A 22,906-nucleotide genomic window follows, 5' to 3' on the forward strand; every position below is an offset into this window, starting at 1 on the left:
ATGAATTATATGTAATTATATATATATAAATTGTTTAATTTCATGAATTAATGATTATCAGATTCAAATCAAAGTTAAAATCAGATCAAATAACTTGAAAATTAAGTCTAAATTAAAAATAAAAAAAAATAAAAACTGATCGATTTAAACCAAATCAAATCAAAATAAAATGATTAATTTAATTTAATTTAATTTATTTTAATTTAATTTAATTTTTATAATTTAATTTGATTTGCTTCTATTTGAACCCAATGCTCACACTAGTTTTTTCACCTCAACCAGCTTCTTTTTGGGTTTTCTGCCGCAAAGCCAAACTGGCCTCAGTAATGTGACAAAATAGCTTTTATAAATGGATCTTTTTGAGGTCATCATATCTCATTGGCTCGGCTTGGTCAGTCTTACCCACTAACCAACTTAACAAATACTTCATCCTCTGTTCTGAGAGTAAATATGGCCGGAGAAGAAGAAGAAGAAGGAAAATCAAACCAAGAACGGCAAGACGATCTCCACCAAGCAATCTCTTCCTACATTGGCATTAGCTTCTCTCTCTTCTTGGCATCCTTGCCATGCAACTCCTTCAATATTGTGCAAAAGCTTCAATCCCAAAGCAGAGAGCTCTCACTGCGCCTCTTCCAGACTGATGAGCAGCTTAAGCTGATGAAATCCAGGATTAAAGAGGACTCCAAGGCCAATGCAAGAGTTGTTGAGATCTTTGCCAGCCACAGGAACGCGTGGGAGGAAGAGGAGAAGCGGCTACTGCACCAGATCGACGCTGCTAGTGAGGAGATGGCATCATTAAGGGCCAGAATTCAAGATTTACAGGAAGAGAGGGATGAGTGGAAAGCCAGAATTCAAGATTTGGAGAGAGAGGTTGGGGAGAGAGAAGAGATGATTGGGTTTATGTCTAGAAATGCTGTTGTTGATTATGCAGTGGAGGAATACGAAGAGGACCCATCTGGTGGTGGCTGCGGGAACAGGGAATGTTATGGTAGGGAGGCAGAGAATGTTAATTTTGTTTATGGTCAGCACCGTCATCAGCTGCAGCAGCAGCCCATTAATGGAGGTTTAAGTTCGGATTTCTTGGCTTCAGCTTGTAAGTTTTGGACTGATGGAGCTAGCCTCTGGCAGGTTCGCTCTTTTATTTTACGCATTTTTTTTTCTGTATTTTGATAAAAAAATGCTATTGAAAAAATTGGTGTTAGTCTTTGCATGATTCCTGATTGGTCCTCTTTTTTCTTTTTATTTTATTATTATTATTATTATTATTATTATTATTATTATTATTTATCTCTGTTTGGATGTTAGTTCATTTAAATTCTATATTTGGCTAAAGATGAAATGTTAGGTTGCTGTTAGTGCTATAAGTTTTGAATCTTCCCTTGTGATAGACTTTTTCCCCATCCCCAGATATCAATACAAGGAAGCTTTATCATCTAAAATTTTAATTGTTTCTTAGCTTAACCCCAAGGTTAGCTCCCTATATTGTTTATTAGGGATCAAATCTTTGGGCAAACACAAATAAGTCATTTGTGAATTCCCTATTTTGGCGGAGCGGTATACTTTTGATTAGATAGGATGGTTGAAATTAATATGGTGTACCAAAGTTGACTCATATTATCACCTTACCATGATACCAAAGTAAAATATTGTTAGTTAGCCTCATAAGCTAGTGCTAAATTAATAATAATAATAATAATAATAATAATAATAATAATAATAATAATAATAATAATAATAATAACTTTGTATTAAAGTTTTCATAAAGATCCCTATTTGTCTGATTCTCTTTACTTATTTTGTGATTAACAACTTAGTTTGTCCTTATTTACAAGTTCTAAACTAGAAGATTAACAGACCCATATGTCATTCAAAATTAGCTAGTACTTTTGCTGCTGGTCTTATCTAAAGCTTATAGCATTACTGTAAAAACAAAACCATCTACAATAATTTTCCAAGGATTCTTGGATCATAAAGTTATCAGCATTGCCAAGAAGTGTGTAATTCTTCTGATGGACTTTCTGATCCTGGTAAAATACAGGCCTGTTCCATTTTCCCCACATGAACAAGTTTTATATGATGTATAACTTGGCTACATAATTAACTACAGCTGTGAAATATTTAACGTCAATTTTACAGAAGGTCTATCTAGTTATTTAGAATTGAAGGAAGTCTCTGTTCTTTAAGGATACTGCAAGGGATATATCTATGTGATTTGCCCTTATTATATTTTCTTTAGGGATGTGTGAAATGTGGCATTTGCATTTGTTATTAACGTGCCTACTTTTCCAAATGGCTATAACAGATTTCATTCTGTTGAAAATTTTTATAGCTTTGGTTGAGTTTGCATCCATAATAGATCTTTTATGGTAGGTTGAAATTCTAGATTGCTCCTGGAACTGGAACAACAAATGATTTTAGCTTTTTAGTTAACACTCAGTCTACATGATTTGTTTATTAACTTCTTCCTTAACTTTTACGTTGTCTCTACTACTTCATGTGGTGTAGCATTTTGAAGGAGCGGAAGCATGAAAATTATTAAATTAGAATATTGAATTCAAAAATTTTCGTCTAGGGTCTCATGCATAATGCAAGATTCAATTTTTACCTATTGATTACAATGTTTAATTGCATATTAAAACTCTTTTAATATGTATTTGGATCTATGTTTGCCATTTAAGATTTTAGAATTAACAGAGTAATTCATTAGAACCCTAGATTAAATCAAGAACATATACACTAACATTTTGATGCACTGTAGTTGTGTTTGGTACCTTTGTGAAGCACCTAGGATCCCAGACGTTGTTCCTCTAGTTTGTCCATACAAAGATCACCAATGGCAGCCCCTTGAACAGCTTCTCAAGCCTTCACAATCAATTAGAAATTGAGGTTTTGCCTTTTAGAGAGGTTGCAGATGTATATAGGACACAAGAAACGATTTCTAGCAATTTTAATTCAAGAGAATGTTGGCAATTCTCTTTGAATTGATGAGAGATGAAAAAGAAGAGAGGAAGAGGACAAAGAGGTGGCAACCGCTTTGTGATAAAAATCAGAATACTTTTTGTTTTTTCATCCTTTTCCTTTTATAGCTAGGTCACCACTTAAATCCCTTGCCACATGTAATTTTCTGATTGCATCATTTTTTAATTTGATCCAATCACATTATGCCAAATGTCAAAGCTAGATATAATCTTGACTTTGATCATCTTACATAATTGGAAGACAAATGGCAAGCTTATGTGTAGTGCCATGTGTCACCATCTCATTATGGTGCCACATGTCACCCTGTAAAATGACCAAATTACCCTTGTATCTTAATTTTGAGTTCTTAACCCAAAATAATTATTTCTCTTCTTCTAATCAATTTATATCAAATATAAATTAATTAATTAATCTCTATTAATTAATTTCTCATAGTTAAATTCATATTTAGACACTTTAAATATAAATTTAACTTATACTATACATCCAATAACCTAGATTTGGTTTCAAGCCATGCTAGGGACTTTGCAATCTAATTACAAACCAAACCTATTCAATTAATCAATTCAACTCTTTAATTAATTAATTAAATCACATTTAACTTGGTGATTACTTGTGTATGTGTGTGACTCACTAGGCTCATCACTAATTGACAATGAGATATGATATTAACTCTTAATATTATCAGAACTCTTTCTTACCATAAATGATTTATCTAAATCATTTTAGGCTCCTCATAGACTATGGTTAACACCTAGCATAGCATGCTATAGCCACCCAATTAGTAATAAGGTTTACCTTAAACGAACTTATAATCATATGTTACCATGCACTAGAATCTCTCTGTTACAAAATCCCAATTCGAGCTGGAATCATGGTTTATGTCAAACCTCATTTGCTATGAATATTATGTTCTCTTTTAATTCCAGTTCTTGATTAAAAAGATTTTCTCATCAGAAAACTCTTTTTTGATTAAATCTATCTGTCATGACCAGGAACTTGAAATATCAAGAACAATTAAATAAACATAGGATTTTATCCCTATTTACTTAGGGTAACAGATTCCATCTTGATCAACACCTAGCTCCATATATAACTAGTAGGAGCCAACACATGCTTATATACCCATACACAGTACAAGTATGAAAGCAGTATCAAACTCAAACCACCTATATATAAGATGACTGTACTATCTCAGGTCTAAAGATTATATGCACTGATATGATTTATGATAATGCATTGACAAGAGTAAACTCCATGTGCTTGTCATAAATATCACTGGTTCGGCCTACTTATCATGCATAAGTGCCTATCATGTTTATTATATGGCATGAGACTCACCATTCCATCTTATTTATATCTCATATAAATACATTGGGAACAAACATGATACAATCTTTCTGGATAAGTCATGTCCTATATGCAGTATCCTCGATTGTGAACCAATTTATGATACTTTGAACTAGAAATACTGTCACTCATATTCTTAACAACTTAAGAATAGAATTTCTAACAAAATATCAATGGACCTTTTCTATTACACATAATTATATTATGTAAATGGAAAAGTGAAAATGCCTTTTATTAATAAAACATGTACAAGATACATACTAAATGATATGCTTTAGGGCATACTACTAACAATCTCCCACTAGCACTAGAGCCATTCATTACAATATCTTAGACCCATCTTCTCAAGATGTCGATCTAGTTGAGTTTGTGACATAAGCTTAGTGAATGGATCAGCTGGATTTTCAGCTGATGCTATTTTCTGCATAGCTACATCTCCTCGCCCAACTATCTCTCTGATAATGTGGTAGTGCCTTTCTATTTGTTTGGATTTCTAATGAGACCGGGATTCCTTAGCCTGTATGACTGCTCCATTATTGTTATAGTGAAGTGGAACTGCTGACTCAATGAAAGGAACTACTGCAAGTCCTATCACAAACTTCTTTATCCAAACAGCTTCCTTTGCAGCATCTGATACAACAATATACTCAGCCTCTGTAGTGAAATCTGCAGTCGTACTCTGTTTGGAACTCTTCCAACTGACTGCACCTCCATTGCAAATGAACACATACCCAGAGGTAGACTTTCTATTATCAATATCTGATTGGAAATCAAAATCAGTATAACCATCCAATTGTAAGTCACCACCTCTATATATCACGAATAAATCCTTAGTTCTTCTCAAGTACTTAAGGATATTCTTGACAGCTATCCAGTGTTCCAAACCTGCATTGGATTGATACCTGCTAGTCAAACTAACAACATATGCGATATCCGGCCTAGTACACAACATTGCATACATCAAACTTCTAATAGCCGAAGCATATGGAATTCTGGCCATTTTATCTCTTTCTTCAGGTGCCTTTGGAGACATCTCTTTAGAAAGGTGGATACCATGTCTCACTGGTAACAATCCTCTCTTGGAATCAAGCATGTTAAACCTCTTTAATACCTTTTCCACGTATAGACTTTGGGATAAATCAATTATTCGTTTTGCTTTATCTCTATAGATTCGAATCCCAAGAATATAGGTTGCCTCCCCTAAGTCTTTCATGGAGAATGTATTTGACAACCATACCTTTACAGCTGTCAACATACCTGTGTTATTACCCATCAACAAAATGTCATCCACATATAAGACAAGAAATGTGATAGCACTATCACTAACCTTCTTATATACACATGACTTATCCTCATTTTTGATAAAATCAAATGACTTAATGGCTTCATCAAAACGTATGTTCCAACTCCTCGAAGCTTGTTTCAACCCATAAATGGATCGCTTTAGCTTGCATACTTTGGAACCATCTTGGGATTCAAAACCTCTAGGCTGTTCCATAAAAATGTTTTCTTCAATGTATCCATTGAGAAAAACTATTTTGACATCCATCTGGCAAATCTCATAATCATAGTATGCAGTTGTTGCTAATAGAATTCTAATTGATTTAAGCATGGCAACAGGAGAGAAAGTCTCCTCATAGTCGATTCCTTACCTTTGGCGAAACCCTTTCGCTACTAGCCTTGCTTTATAGGTCTCTACCTTTCCATCAGAATCAATTTTCTTCTTGAAAACCCATTTATTCCCTATAAGTACAATACCTTTAGGTGGGTCAACAAGATCCCAAACTTGATTCTTATACATGGAATCAATTTTGGATTTCATAGCATCAATCTATTTTGAAGAGTCTATATTTGTTATAGTTTCTTCATAGGTAAGTGGATCATCTCCATGATCTACTTCTTCATGAGTAGACAACTCTCGTTCTTTTTTATGAAGGAAACTACATCTCACTGGTGGGTGAGATACCCTAGTTGATCTACGAGGAACAGCTGTAGATGTTTCATCAATAGGTGTAGGTTCACTAGATAGATTTATATCCATCTGATCTCTTGGTTGGTCAGAATTCTCCAATTTTAACTCTATTTGCCTTCCTTTGCCTCCTTCTTGAACAAACTGTTGTTCAAGAAATGTGGCATCTCTACTTACCACAACCTTTTGTGATATAGGCAAATAAAAATAATATCCAAAACTCTCTTTTGGATATCTAACAAATCGACCATTTTCTGATCTGATTTCCAATTTATCAGTGTTCAGCTTTTTGATATAAGCTGGATAACCCCGAATCTTAACATACTTAAGACTTGGTTTTCTTCCATGCCATATCTCATAAGGTGTGGAAGATATTGATTTTGATGGAATCCTATTCAGAATATGCAAAGCTGATTCTAATGCAAATCTCCAAAAGGAGATTGGCATATCAGTATAGCTTATCATACTACGTACCATATCTAATAGGATACGATTTCTCCTTTCAGATACACCATTCAGCTGTGGTATTCCTGGAGGAGTCAGCTGGGAAACAATGTCATGTTCTTTCAAGTATTCATCAAATTCAGTGCTCAAGTATTCACCTCCACGATCTGATCGAAAAGCTTTAATACTTTTTTCTGTTTGATTTTCTACTTCAGATTTAAATTCTTTGAACTTTTCAAAAGATTCATGTTTGTATTTCATCAAATACAAATACCCAAACCTTGATTTATCATAAGTAAAGGCAATTTCTCTAAATGGGCCACATACATCATTATGTATTAGCTCCAAAATATTTTCAGCTCTTAGCCCTTGTCTAATAAAGGGTGATCTGGTTATTGTACCTTGAAGGCAGGATTCACAAGTTGGAGTAGGTTCAAAACCCAATGAGAGTAGAATCCCCATTTTCTCCAGTTTTGCAATTCTATCTTATGCAACATGACCTAATCTTAAGTGTCAAATATATTTTGTACTTGAGTTGATTTTCACCATGGGGCATTCATTTAGATTACTTGCATTCAATTTGTGTTTGTCATTATTATCCAAATAATAAAGACCATTATGCATATAACCCAAGCCAACATATTTATTTCCAAAATAAATATTGCAAATATCATCTGTGAACTGAAATTCATAACTATCTCTAGTCAAACTAGATATCGAAATGATGTTCTTAAAAGCATCAGGTATATATAAGATATTATTCAAACACAAAACATATCCAGACATGTAAAAAGATTTAGATCCTAAGGCTAAAGCTTCAACAGTTGAGCCATCGCCAATCCAGATTCTAACATCTGGAGAACGCAAGCTGCTACTGTTTGCTAGTTCCTGCATATCATAAGTAATGTGAGAACTAGTACCAGTATGTAAAACCCAAGATGTAGATGAACTATGAGCATCATCAACATCTAAATAACAAGATATGGACAAACCTTCCGAAGGTGTATCATTCTTGTCCTTCAGTGAAGTAAGATACCTTGGGCAGTTTCTTTTCCAGTGCCCATCCTGGTGGCAGTGGAAACACTTTCCTTTGCCTCCATCAGCTTTAGTCTTCCCTTTCTGTTTAGGTATCTTCTTGGAAGGAATAGGAATTTGAGATTTCTTTTTCTTATTTCTCTTCTTCTTATTGGACTTTCTAGCAGAAGAAGATGCAATCAAAGCTACCTCTTTTCCTTTATTGCCCAGCATATTCTTTTGGGCAATAACCAGCATGTTGAGTAAACCAGCCAAGGTGCATTCCTATTTAGTCATATGGAAATTTGTCACAAAATTCCCAAATGACTTAGGTAGGGACTGAAGGATCAAATTCGTTTGCAGTTGGAAATCCATATTAAAGTCAAGATGTTTCAGCTGCTCAATAAGTCGAATCATCTTGTGGACATGATCCCCAACATTCTGTTTCTCAGACATCCTTATGCGAAATAGCTGCCTAGATATCTCATACCTGGCATTCCTGCTATGTTTACTATACAACTCTTATAGGTGAAGGAGGATTTCACTCACACTCTGCATGTTCGCATGCTGCTTCCGTAACTCATTACTCATAGAAGCAAGCATATAACACTTGGCTCTTATATCATGCTGCTTCCACTTGTCCAAAGTTTCATGTTCCTTTTGAGTGGCCTCTGGAGGTAAGGGACCACGAACATTTAAGTCTAGATCATATGCTATATGTTCAAGGTTCAGGACAAGTTCCAAATTTCTTAGCCAATTAGAGAGATTAGGTCCTGTCAACTTATTGCGATCAAGTATGCTTGCAAGGATATTGGATGGTGGTGGTGGTTGTGGTGTGCTCATTATTATCAGAAAAATAACTGCAGAAAATAACCAGATTAATTAGTAAATGTATCATGTATTTAACCAAAATGATTATGGTCTTTTAATCAAATTGGTCATCTCACTAACTTAGCGAATCCTACACGTCCAAAGTAGAAAACAGAAATCATAGTTAGATGGATTTCTAATGGGTGATTGAATTCTTATAGTCTTATTGATTATCCTCAGGCACATCCATTATTGGAATTATAATAAACTGTAAGTGAGCAACTCTTTGCCCGTCACATCTCATATGAGGTTCAATCATTTACCTAGCCCCTAATGCTCAAAATCTTAAGCACATCCATTATTGATCTTAGGCACATCCATTATTGATTTATCTTGCATTAGTTAAGTTGATCCCATTGAGCCAGTAAATATGCAAATAATTTTAATGTCCTCAGGCACATCCATTATTGGCCACCAAACCATTTACATATTTACAACATCTCATGCTTAACAATTATTCTTAAGAAAATCTCTTAAATTAATTCCATTATATGCAAGTATTTAAAATTTTTTAAAATAATTGCCTCAATGAAGGGCCCATATTATAATTACTTTAATTATACCATTTCCAACTTAATCATTTGTTTGGAAGATTTTGTAATCGGCCTAATTACTATTGTGGTCTCACTTTGCACATTATCCATTCAGCATGCATATATCATATACTTGCATACATTCCCATACATCTCATGCATGCATGGACAAACAATAAATATGGTATGATCATGGACTTTCTAAGGGATTCAATTCTGAGCCACCAAGAATTGAATCAGGGCATTCCTAAGTGTATTTCATTCATTCATATTACAAGAGTTGCTGAAGGAGTACATAATCAACACTTGATTTTAAATTCCTCCCACTGGTACCACCAATGCTCTTGACCTCCTTGATCTTCTTGCAATCCAATTACATAGTAATCCTTGGCATACGAAGGCAAATTTACAAGAACCAAATAAATGAAATTATAACAAAAAAAATATTACAACCTTTATAATACATACCACCAAAATAAATTAATTAATTTACAACCCAAATAAACATAAAAGAAATAAATCTAATCACATTGGTCTTTTATTGTCCATGATCATCCATCATGCATATCACTATTTAACAATTAAATAAAACATTCTTAAATTAAATTGAATATCTCATATTCAACTTAAAAATCCAGATTTGAATATGATTCAAACAAATTTAAAAATTCAGATTTGAATCACATTCAAACAAATTTAAAAATTCAGATTTGAATCACATTCAAACAAATTTAAAAATTCAGATTTGAATCAAAATTTAATTGTATGATTAAAACTCCTAATTAAACACTTTAATTAGTTATGGGCCTAATTATGGGCCTTGAAACTAAGCCCACATTCAAGCAAACCTTGTGCACCATGAGGTGCCATTGATGCCGCCACTTATGGTGGCTCCACCATGTGTACCGCCACATATTTCTTTGCAACTAGCAATGAATCAATCATCTTATGATCAAATCACACAATTAAATCATATAATAAACAATCTAAATGGCAAATATAGTGGCTCTGATACCAATTGAAGGAGCGGAAGCATGAAAATTATTAGATTGGAATATTAAATTCAAAAATTTTCTTCTAGGTACTCATGCATCATGCAAGATTCAATTTTTACCTATTGATTTCAATGTTCAATTGCATATTAAAACTCTTTTAATATGTATTTGGATCTATGTTTGCCATTTAAGATTTTAGAATTAACAGATTAATTCATTAGAACCCTAGATTAAATCAAGAACATGTGCACTAACCTTTTGATGCACTGTAGTTGTGTTTGGTACCTTGTGAAGCATATAGGACACCCAGATGTTGTCCCTCTAGCTTGCCCCTTGAACAGCTTCTCAAGCCTTTCCAATCAATTAGAAATTGAGATTTTGCCTTTTAAAGAGGTTGCAGATGTATATAGGACACTAGAAATAATTTCTAGTAATTTTAATTCCAGAGAATATTGGCAATTCCCTTTGAATTGATGAGAGATGAAGAAGAAGAGAGGAAGAGGACAAAGACGTGGAGACTGCTTTGTGATAAAAATCAGAATACTTTTTGTTCTTTCATCCTTTTCCTTTTATAGCTAAGTCACCACTTAAAACCCTTGCCACATGTCATTTTCTGATTGCATCATATTTTAATTTGACCCAATCACATTATGCCAAGTGTCAAAGCTAGATATAATCTTGACTTTGATAATCTTACATAATTAGAAGACAAATGGCAAGCTTATGTGTAGTGCCATGTGTCACCATCTCATCATGGTGCCACATGTCACCCTGTGAAATGACCAAATTACTCTTGTGTCTTAATTTTGAGTTTTCAACCCAAAATAATTATTTTTGTTCTTCTAAGCAATTTATATCAAATATAAATTAATTAACTAATCACTATCAATTAATTTATCATAATTAAATTCATATTTAAACATTTTAAATATAAATTTAACTTATATTATACATCCAATAACCTAGATCCAGTTTTAAGCCATGCTAGGGACTTTACAATCTAATTGCAAACCAAACCTATTTAATTAATCAATTAAATTCTTTAATTAATTAATTAAATCACATTTAATTTGGTGATTACTTGTATATGTGTGTGACTTACTAGGCTCATCACTAATTGGCAATGAGATATGATATTAACTCTTAATATCATCAGAACTCTTTCTTACCATAAATGATTTATCTAAATCATTTTAGGCCCCTCATAGACTAGGGTTAACACCTAGCATAGCATGCCATAGCCACTCAATTAGTAATAAGGTTTACCTTAAATGAACCTATAATCATATGTTATCATGCACTAGAATCTCTCTGTTACAAAATTCCAATTCAAGCTGAAATCATAGTTTACGTCAAACCCCATTTGTTATGAATATTATGTTCTCTTTTAATTCCAGTTTTTGATTAAAAAGATTTTCTCATCAGAAACTCTTTTCTGATTAAATCTATCTGTCCTAGCCAGGAACTTGAAACATTAAGAATAATTAAATGAACATAGGATTTTATCCCTATTTACTTAGGGTAACAGATTCCATCTTGATCAACACCTACCTCCATATATAACTAGTAGGAGCCAACACATGCCCATATACCCATACACAGTACAAGTATGAAAGCAGTATCAAATTCAAACTACTTATATACAGGATAACTGTGTTATCTCAGGTCTAAAGATTATATGCACTGATATGATTTATGACAATGCATTGACAAGAGTAAACTCCATGTGTTTGTTATAAATATCACTGGTTCGACCTACTTATCATGCATAAGTACCTATTATGTTTGTTATATGGTATGAGACTTACCATTCCATCTTATTTATATCTCATATAAATACATTGGGAACAAACATGAATACAATTTTTCTGGATAAGTCATGTCCTGTGTGAAGTATGCTCAATTGTTAACCAATTTATGATACTTTGTGCTAGAAATACTGTCACTCATATTCTTAACAACTTAAGAATAGAATTTCTAACAAAATATCAATTGACCTTTTTTATTACACATAAATATATTATGTAAATGGAAAAGTGAAAATGCCTTTTATTAATAAAATATGTACAAGTTACATACTAAACGATATGCTCTATTGCATACTACTAACACATATGACTATGCATAGAAGATAACTCAACCCAAAATTGTTCAGAGTGGAAAAAGCGAATCCATATAGCCGACCCCAAATTTTTGGGATAAAGGCTTAGTTGAGTTGAGTTGAGTATTCTTACAGATTTTAATGTTGAAAATTTATTCATGCAGGATATGCACCATGAATCTGTTGAATCACTCCATCATATGAAGCATTTTGTAGCAAGGTAAATTTTTTACATTTTAACATTCTAGATGCTAATATTCCTGAAGTGCGTTTGCAATGCTGCAACTGATGAAGTGGTGATGTGCACTTCCTGTTTAGAAGGGAATCTCCATGGAAGGTAGACTGTGAATCGACTGGAATTTCCTCTAAATTGAAAATGCTTGAACAGGAACTCCAGAATTTGGAAAAAATTGGCAAAACTGATCTGTCAAAGGTTCCATCATTGATGAGGAAGCAGGCAAAGAGATACCAAGCTCTTTCAGGGAAGATTGATGATCTATGCAGAAGAATGGTAATGCATATATAATTTTCTTTGATCTTATTGTTTATGCTTTGCTTTCTCACGATTTTTCATGACTAAGTTGCCTGTATTTTCTGAAGGAGCTCTATTGCTTAAATCAAGCAAGATGATTTTGTTCCTGAAATATGCAAACAAACTGCTAGGCTTCTTAATTCTTTGGGTTTGTGACATTTGACCTAGTGGGGCTTCTGATCAATATGTTGTTCTAGGAAACTTAATGATCGATGTCTCACCAAAAGTCTTGTGGTTAGGATTTTGAATTTGTTAATGCTGAGGCTAAATTTTGTCAAACATTTTTATTAACTATTATTAACCAGTCAAGCTGTATTTGTCAACATTTTTTATTCAGCATTTTCCTTTTAGACGCTTATTTGAGAGACAAAAAATAGTTTGGATGGATGGATGGATCACGATTTAACAGTTTTGTATGAGAGAACAGCCACTAAATCTCTTCTGAATGTTACCAAACAGTTGTTTTTGTGGATATGGTGCGCTGCTTTTAAAATTGATCCACCATTCAATGACAAATTCAATGCTCATATCAATTCCCACCCACTCTAACATTTCTGATTATTATGTCAGCCTAGGTTGAAGAAATTATGATTTGGTGAGGTGTATCCATAAAGAAACAGATGAAATGAATTTCCTATTATCCTTTTCTGAGATTCAGTGTTGAACGAGGTCAAAACTCTTAATGTACCAATTTTGATGTTGAAATTTTAATTTTTTTTGGGGTAAAATATGGACTCATGTGCGTTGATATATCTCTCTAATATGCATGCTCATTCCCGCACCTCCCAAGTCTTAGGCCTAGAAAATTTTAAAAGTATAATAATGCTGCTCCGCTGCTTTTTCCAAAAGCTGATATATCTTATTGGGGGTATGAATATTTCCTAAGCCTTTTTTATGACTTTGCAGCAAGCTAGTGATCCATCTGAACCCACAATCGGTCAAGAATTCCAGGCACAAAGGCAAACTGAGTTTTTGTTTGAAGCATTTCGACTTCAACAGCGTGCATCTGAAACTGGACAAAAGTTGATGGCATTAGAAACTGAGATCGGGAAGAGTTACTGTGTGGATGAACTGGACAGGGAGGCCAAACTCAGCATGAGATGTTCTTTTGACTCCATGAGAAACAACTTAAAAGAAGTACAGAGAAACTTAGAAATATGGTTGGCTAGAATTATCGGAGATCTTGAAGGGATTCTGGCCAGGGATGGAGCCTCCCGTGCAAGGGAATTTTATGTTTCTAGATATCCTTATGTTCAATAGAAACTTCTGAGTTAATTTTATGAAGTCCTCATCTAACCGAAATATATTAGAGTTTCTTTTGGTAAATAGGTTGATTTGTCATGTCAGCCCTAAAGCAGCAGTTGAATGTATGCTATGGAAACGTAATCATTCCGCTATGGTAATGCACATCTTTGATATTTTCATTACAATCTGAGATCACTCAATTTTATTTATTTCATAAAAATTATTCAATTATAATTTTTATCGTAAAATTTATTCAACTTCAATTTAAAGATGGCAAAAGTTTTCGAATTCAATTTGATTTAGATCAATTTTTTTTAATCTCATTCTGACTTCGAGTTGTGTTGAACGGACATGGAAAGACCTTTCCATCTTAAATTCCTATAATCTATTTTTATTTATTTATATATTTAAATATTATAATTTAAAAAAAATATATATATTATTAAAATAATATCTAAAACTTATATTTTAAATTATATTTTATTTTTAATAAATAAATTTATATTATATATTAATAAATTAAAATAAAAAAATAAAACTCCTCGAGGAAAATCTTCCTCCTCCCCACCCTGGCCTCAAACTCTTGTTGGGTAGAGATGGAAAGAGTGTTCCCTACCCTCTGACCCACTCCATTGCTGTTCTTACTTCAATTTGAATATTGTTATTAGATACTGCAGGTTTTCATGTTCACCTAAGCTACTTAACTTAATTATTTTTTCACTACCTCAACTTTATCTTTATCATTATTTTTTTTTAATTTAAAACTTTTTCAATTTCAATTTGAGCGAATATAAAGTTCATTTGTATCAGACACACAAACCAATGACACCATATAACACGTCAAAAAATTTTAAAAAATATATATATATATATATATATATATATATATATATATATATTTATTTATTTATTTATTTGATTATTTTAATTTTTTAATACATTTGAAGATTTATTTTAAAATTTTTAAATTTAAATTTTTACTATTAAATTTGAGTGATTTTATTGCATTATTTTTTTTTAATTTGAAAGAATAAAATTGAAATAATTGGTGACAGTCTTTAGAAAATATAATTATTTTAAGTTGAAATTGAGGTTTACTTAAATTTAAATTGAGAGAGTTTTGAATTTTAAGAAATAAAAGTTGAGTGATTGTGAGTTAAAAATAGCCCACATTAATCTAGAAATCTACAATATCTGTTAACGGTGTTCTAATTATATTTAAATTGAAATTAAATGAATTAAAAAAAATTGACTTTTATAAAATAATTTATAAATCTTAGTGATCTCGAATGATAATTACCTAATTGCATAGATCATTATACTAATTGAAACAAAATAATGAAATGTAATCATTCCATTATGGTAATTCACAAAATATTCAAATTCAATCCGATTAGTGATTAGTGAATTAGTGAAAAACATAAGGTTAAGTAATTAATAAAGAGTCAAATTGGAGTTTAACTAATAATATTAAATATATTTAAAAAAATAATAATTTAAAATAAAACAAATATTATTATAATTGGTAATTTGATATATTTGATAAATAATAATTAAAACAAATTTAATTAAATTTTAATATGTAAACAATTTTTTAAAAATAATTTAATATCTCTAATTAAAATTTTAAATAATAATATTTTACAACAAATATATTTAAAATAAAATCTTCATATTAATTCATTTCAATCAAAAATAAATTTTAATTTATTAAAATTTTATAAAATAATAAATAAAGAAAACACTATTCTTTGCAATACAAAAAGTAACCTAATAGAAAAATAATTCACGTTATATATATATATATATATATATATATATATATATATATTGTAACTGTCTCCGGTTGATAGTGATTGAAACTCGCTAATTCAGCCAATGATTAGAAGTGATCCCGCGGACCACTTTAAATCCGATTAAACCAATCAAGTTTTAATTTCCTATTAAACCAATTTAATCGCCGATTCAATCCGAATTTGATAACCGTGATACCAATAGAACTAATTTATCTTACAACTGAAATAATTAGATAGGGTGAAATAGTGCTTTTCATTTTTTTTTCTTTTTTAATTTAATTTAAACTGAATGCATAAAATCAATCTTTAATTTTTTATAAAAGAATTTTAATAAGATTGAATACATAAATTAATATTTAAACTTTATCAAAAAATTTAATCACATCTTCAACTATTTTATTTTCTTCTTCAATTTTGATGTTAATTAAGATTGCAGTGTTCACTTAATTTTACTTTTTAAAAATTTAGGTGTGAGATATAATATTTTTAAAAATTAGGTTACCACTGGACATTTTCAATAAGAATTAGAGATTAAAATATAACTGTAACTTTTAATTTAAATATTAGATTCTTCTGTGCATTGATTCTTACTTTTGTGCTGTTCCTACTTTCATACCAGTTAGCTTTCCTACTCATGCTTTCCTTCTCGTTTATTCTAGGATATCCTTTTTTATATTTCTAAAAATTCTATCTTCAGTGCAACCTGCATGTCTTTCTCACTATTCAGGTATTTCAAATTTCTTATCATTACAGAACTTGTATACACACACCCACTAGGTTTTTTTGAAGCCAAATTTGATATTACTATTTTATATTCATACTAGGTTTAGCCCACCTTCAGTTTCATTTAAATGGTTTATAAGACCTATCCAGTCCTATACTTCTTGTTTCGTTCAATTGTAATGCTGTTCAATATACTTCTATGCACCATGTTCAAATAATTTCCATGTATTAGTCGAGGTTTCAACGCTCTTCTGATACACAACGCTTTACTATTTTGATGTTACATTAATTATTAGTATGACATTATTCATCGCATCCAACTACTATAGTATTACCTTAATTATTATTCCATTTTTATGTAAACAATTTTCTTTGGAAGTATTTAATGAAACAAATTTTCTAACTGTCAAATTTCAAATAGGATGGCCATTGGTCTATATTCAACACACGGATGTCAAACTTACATTATCTTATTTTATTTACCATTAACTAAAAATAAGATCAACCCAATTCATTAGTAAATATCTTTGTCAAACACTAACTAAAACCTCGTATAACTGAAACTATAGAGAGCTTTCATAAACAACATATAAGATACATATTTTCCCCCCCTATTTAAGACTATCTATTCACATATTCCTACAACTACTACCTTAAGAAAATCTACTTATACATAATACCACAACCTTTTTCCATTGTAAAAAGAACAACTCATCTCAAACAAGCAATTAGAACAATCAATGAAATTTATTACACTACATTCCGACTTTTCACATCTCAAGTTATCCAAATCTTTTATCTCATCATTATTGCATATTATTTCTATATTAAGCACATTAGAAAAGAAACATAATTTCATATTGTAGAGGAAAATTTATGCGTGTTCTATTTCATGAAGGAATTGATACAAATATATGCAAGTAGTTCCTAACTAATTTAGAATATAAATCCCGAAAATTGAGCTTTACAATCAACTATACATGAAATATATAATCAATTAAGAATATATGGTTGACTTTCCTTAACACCACTCTCAAGTTGAAGTAGAGATGTTAATCATGTCTAACTTATTACAGATATGGTCAACCCGAGATTCATTTAGAGCTTTTGTAAAGATATCTCCGAATTGATCTTCAGTTTTAACATGTCATGTGGAGATAAGCTTTTCCTTAATCTTGTCACGAATGAAGTGGCAGTTGATCTCAATAATGCAGTTACCAAATTTAACAATCAATTTGTTGTAAAGGTCACATTCAGCTTGGAACTTGAATGTTTTGAAGAAAATATCGACATTCACAAAAGAGGAAACATATAAAGCACTAGCTCAACTACCCACATTTGATTACCACTAAAGTTAAGAGCAGAGCAATTGCATGCAATGCTTCGCCACAAGGATAGAAGATATATATAAAAAAGAAATTATAAAATACCCATTGAAGTTAGGAGTGGTGCAATCTACGATATGTTCATGATCTTCATCAATCTCAATTTGTTTGTGAAATAATGGGTTAGAAGCAATATAAGGAGCAACCTGATTATCACACTATAACTTAGCTAGCAATGAAGAACAACTTCTGTGACACCTCTTACCCGTCTATAGTGTAGCCGAGCAAGTTATGCCACTCAGTGTGTCGGAACATCAATTCATGTTTCAATTTCAATTAATCCTTTTTAATTTATTTATTTATAATTTTTTATAAATCTAAATTTTTCCGTAAATTTTATAGAATATCCGGCAGAGTGCCGGCTATAAATTGGAAAAACAGTTCTTCTGAACCTGTTAAAAACACTTCCAAAAATATCATCACATTATTCTCAATCAACCTCCAATATATTCTCAACAATTTCTCAATTCACTTCAGTATCTCAAAAATTCAATTCAATTCAAAACACAATCAACTCAATGAAAAAAATGCTCAATTTATTACTGAACATATTCCATAGATACTTACATCAAAAGAATAATTACATGAATTTATAATATACATTACAGAAGGTTACAAAATACAAAATATCAAAATATCAAAATGGCCTAATGTCCTAGCAAATGCACTGCAATGTGAGGTGACTCTGAACTCTGAGTGCAGATATGAAGGCTCACCCTATATGAGGCCTGCTGGACTCCCCAACTATGTCTCTAGTACCTGCACGTGGCAAAAGCGACGCGCTAAGCAATTCTGCTTAGTGGTGACAATATAAAATAAAATAAAATAAAATAAAATAAAATAAAAACATGTGTACAGAATGTATGTTTACATTTTTGGGTGAACTAAGTCTCAAATGTTTATTGCAATATTATTCAATTGAAGTTTGGTAAGATTTATTAATACTGCCCGAGTAACCTATACTAGTTGACTGGACTGGATAAACGGGTAAACTGGTACTGAGTACTAAGTATCTCGGACCGTCACACCATCGGTCACATTGTGTCTCCCGGTGTGCAACAGAACAGCTAATAAGCTGTGATAATTATCGGGGATTAAACCCGAGCATAATAACTCAATATCATAGCCAAAGGATATTATGTCATAGAATGGCATGGAAAGCCATGAAATACAGAATGGCATGAAGCCATATGCAGTACTGCTAACAGAACCCTATTGGCATGCCAACCTATCCAAACCAATCACATTAGGCCTACTAGGGCATTTAACACTTTCATTTATGTAATTCTTTGAAATTGAATTTTTATGATTACTATTCATTTCATTGGTCAACCAAAATGTTGACTTTTACATTGACAATAGATAAATTAGTTCAAATATCATCAACATACCACATTTTGCATTTTAAACTTGTTGGTATTGGTTGCCAATACCATCTCTAAGTTTAATGTGAATTGGACAAAATTTTCAGTTTTCAAGCTCTGGGTTTACTGTTCCATTAGTCATTTTTGCAGTGGGAATTTGGAAAAATGCTCAACATAAAAGTTGTTCCTCATTTTGTCTAGTTAAATTTCCTTTTTTGAATCACTCCATTTGGAGTTTTGTAGCTCAAGTTATGGCCTAAAAACCATAACTGGCCGGATTGGACAGATTCCAAAATTCTGGGCAAATCTGTTTCTGCCAGATTTGGTAACTCAAGTTTGGTTGGCAATTTGACTAGGTTATGGTCATAATTTGGGTCAGATTTCTTCATGAAAGTTGTTGGTCTATATGTCACCTTATTGCTGGTAAAATTTCAGGTCAATTGGACCTTTCTACATTGAGTTATGGCTAAATGACCAAACACTGTTCATTTGGTCATTTTGCCCAGGCAGATTGCAGGTCACCCGGATTAGGGCAAACTTTTGGTCAAGTTGATTTGGTTTTCTGGGCATGGTTTCTTCACAAAAGTTGTGCCATTATGTGTCTAGTTTCATGTACAATTGGCCAAACACCAAATGAACCTCTACAATTCAAGTTATGGCTGTCCAAACAGGCTGGACTCACATCCAAACCTGCAGGTCACACAAGGCAGCCACTCCAACCTCAAATCCCACAACCCAATTCACTTCATTTTTTATTCAAACCAAACCAAATGGTCACTAATTAAAAATTAAAACCTACTCCCATCATCACAAGATCAAAGTCTCATTCTTCAACCCAAACCCTAACTCAACATTTCAAAACCATGTATTATCATTGCATTTATCAATTCACTTATAAAATACACATTAAGGGCAGCCACACTAGCATGTTAACTCCCCAAAAATCATCACCATATTACCCTAACCATGGCTGCCAAAATTTAGGGTTAGCATACCAATGGTGTTTCATCAAATTTCTTTGTCATTTACACATATTTATAGTTCTTAAACATGAAATTAAAGTGAAATTCAAGGTTTAGGTCACTAACCTCTTTTAGCTCAAATCCAAGCCAACCAAAACGTTAATTTTTCTTCAAAATTTTGCTGCCCAAAGCTTCCTCAAGGTGTGGGGTGAATTTTTTGTGAAGACAACTAGGGCTTTTGGTGGAAGAAAGCTAGGGAAATGGAGGTTTAGAAGTTTGTTAATGGTGGTTATGGTGGAATGGTTCACGGCAAGAGGAAGAAGAAAGAAAGAAAAGTCTGATTTTCTTCATTTTCCAGCCCATTTGACCTCTTTTAAGTTAGTTTATGCCATGTGTCACCATGTAATTGGGTGAAGGCGCACTAATGACATCATGTGATGTCATAAATTCCCATTTAATTTATTTTTTTTTCTTTTCTTTTCTACTCATTTTCAATTCAATTTTTAGTAATATTTATTCACATTTTATGTCATAATAATTATTTACTTAACTAGACAAGTCGGCCAAAAATCATCTCTGAAGACGAAATGACCAAAATGCCCTCCATTTGGCTTAACGGGCTAAAATTGTCTGTACCGATTGAAAAAATTTTCTAAGCATTTTCTTGGCATTCTAATGAGATAAGAACCTCAATAACCCTTCTCTGGAGTGCCAATAATTATTTTATAATTTTTCCCCCGAGTCTAGGGCTCCTAGTTGCGAGAACCGCAACTTCTCACTAGGTTACCCATCGCTAGGGCACCGGCTCATTTAACTTGGTTGTATTTTATTTCTAAAATTTTTACCAAATTTTTCTTATTAACATTTGAGTTAATTATGGTTCCTCACTTTAGTTTAAATATTTTTCCGGATGTTCTAGCTGTCCGGACCGACACTGGTCACCGAAACAGTAAAATGTATGGAGTTGCTACCGGGAGAGTGTTACAACTCTTCCCCTCTAATTTAAATTTCGTCCTCGAAATTTACCTGATGCAAACAGTTGAGGGAACTATTGCCTCATCGTATCTTCACTTTCCCAAGTTGCCTCCTCGGTGTTGTGGTGCCTCCAAAGCACTTTCACCAGTGGAATTTGTTTATTTCTCAGTTCCTTCACTTCTCGAGCTAGGATCCGTATAGGTTCCTCTTCATATGTCAAATTCGGTTGTACTTCAATTTCTTCCATGGAGATGAGATGTGAAGGGTCTGAGCGGTATTTTCTGAGCATGGACACGTGGAACACATTGTGGATCTTGTCCAGCTCTGGTGGTAAAGCTAGCCTGTAGGCTACTGGTCCCACACATTCAATGACTTCATATGGGCCAATAAACCTAGGGCTCAACTTACCTTTTCTTCCGAACCTCAATATTTTCTTCCATGGTGAGACTTTGAGAAATACTTTATCACCAACTGCATACTCTATCTCTTTTCTCTTCAGGTCGGCATAAGACTTACATCTATCTGGAGGCAATCTTGAGTTAGCTTTGATTATTTTCACTTTTTCCTCACTGTTTCACTGTGTCTGGTCCTACCAAATTATCTTCGCCCAATTCAGTCCAACACACTGGGTTCTACATTTCCTCCCATACAAAGGCTTCATACGGAGCCATTTGAATGCTAGCTTGGTAGCTATTGTTGTATGCGACTCGCGATGGGAGGTATCTATCCCAACTTCCTCAAACTCAATGACACAACTCCTCAAAGATATCCTCAAGGACCGACATATGTTTCATGTTATTATTATCATTTCAGTTCAATATTTGCATTAGTTCAATTGGTTTTGCTTGTTTACGGATTACTCTTTACGATTGCCCATCCGTTCGAGGATGAAAAGTCATCTTGAAGTGGAGTTGTGTACCCAATGATTCATGCAACTTCTTCCGTAATCTTGATGTAAACCTTGGGTCTCGGCCGATATGATAGAAAGTGGGATTCCATGCAGCCTAATTATCTCACCGATATACACTCGCTAGCTTCTCCAAAGGAGTAGTCCCCCAATCGGCAGAAATGTGCCGACTTCACAATCTATCCACTATCACCCATCTTGCATCATGCTTCCTTTGGGTGAGGGGTAGACCACTAACAAAATCCATAGTGACCGGTCCCATTTCCATTCAGTATGTTTATAGGTCAGAATAAACCCGATGGAACTTGATGTTCTGCTTTAACTTGCGACATGTCAAGCATTTAGTCACATAGTCACTATATCCTCTTCATACCAGGCCACCAATAATGAGGCTTCAAATCATTATACATTTTTGTGCTCCCCGGGTGCATAGCATAAACACTAGTGTGTGCTTCTTTCAGAATATTAGTCTTCAGTTTCCCATCATCTGGTACACACACTCTTCCTCTGTAGTATAGACACCCATCTACTTTCACCTCATATTCAGTTTCCTTCCCCTCAGGAATTTTAGCCATAATTGCCATTAGTTTTTCATCTGCCTTTTGCCCATCTTGTATTTGTAGAGTAGGGTTGGCCTCACTTGCAACTCACCAAAATAGCTCCATCTTGAGCTAAGGATGCATGTGCATTGAGTGATCTTAAAGCTGTGATGGACTTTCTGCTCAAAGCATCAACAACTACATTTGCCTTCCCAGGATGATA

The 22,906-nt window shown here is 32.9% G+C and overlaps 1 protein-coding gene across 3 annotated transcripts; it reads left to right on the forward strand.

Moving 5' to 3' along the window:
- The first annotated feature begins 319 nt into the window (after positions 1–319).
- Positions 320–14,217, forward strand: LOC110670739 (uncharacterized). 3 transcript variants are annotated; one of them, XM_021832902.2, is made up of 4 exons: positions 320–1,128; positions 12,420–12,475; positions 12,574–12,766; positions 12,856–13,142. In XM_021832902.2, the coding sequence occupies exons 1-4, from the start codon at positions 451–453 to the stop codon at positions 12,883–12,885; spliced, it is 957 nt and encodes a 318-aa protein (XP_021688594.2). In that variant the 5' UTR covers positions 320–450; the 3' UTR covers positions 12,886–13,142. The 3 variants fall into 3 exon arrangements, with proteins under 3 accessions (XP_021688594.2, XP_021688593.2, XP_021688592.2); XM_021832901.2 differs by lacking the exon at positions 12,856–13,142 and adding an exon at positions 13,694–14,217 and having other exon boundaries at positions 323–1,128; positions 12,577–12,766; XM_021832900.2 differs by lacking the exon at positions 12,856–13,142 and adding an exon at positions 13,694–14,217 and having other exon boundaries at positions 325–1,128.
- Positions 14,218–22,906: the final 8,689 nt, after the last annotated feature.

Source organism: Hevea brasiliensis, chromosome 15 (genome assembly GCF_030052815.1).
Source record: "Hevea brasiliensis isolate MT/VB/25A 57/8 chromosome 15, ASM3005281v1, whole genome shotgun sequence".
Taxonomy (NCBI): domain Eukaryota; kingdom Viridiplantae; phylum Streptophyta; class Magnoliopsida; order Malpighiales; family Euphorbiaceae; genus Hevea; species Hevea brasiliensis.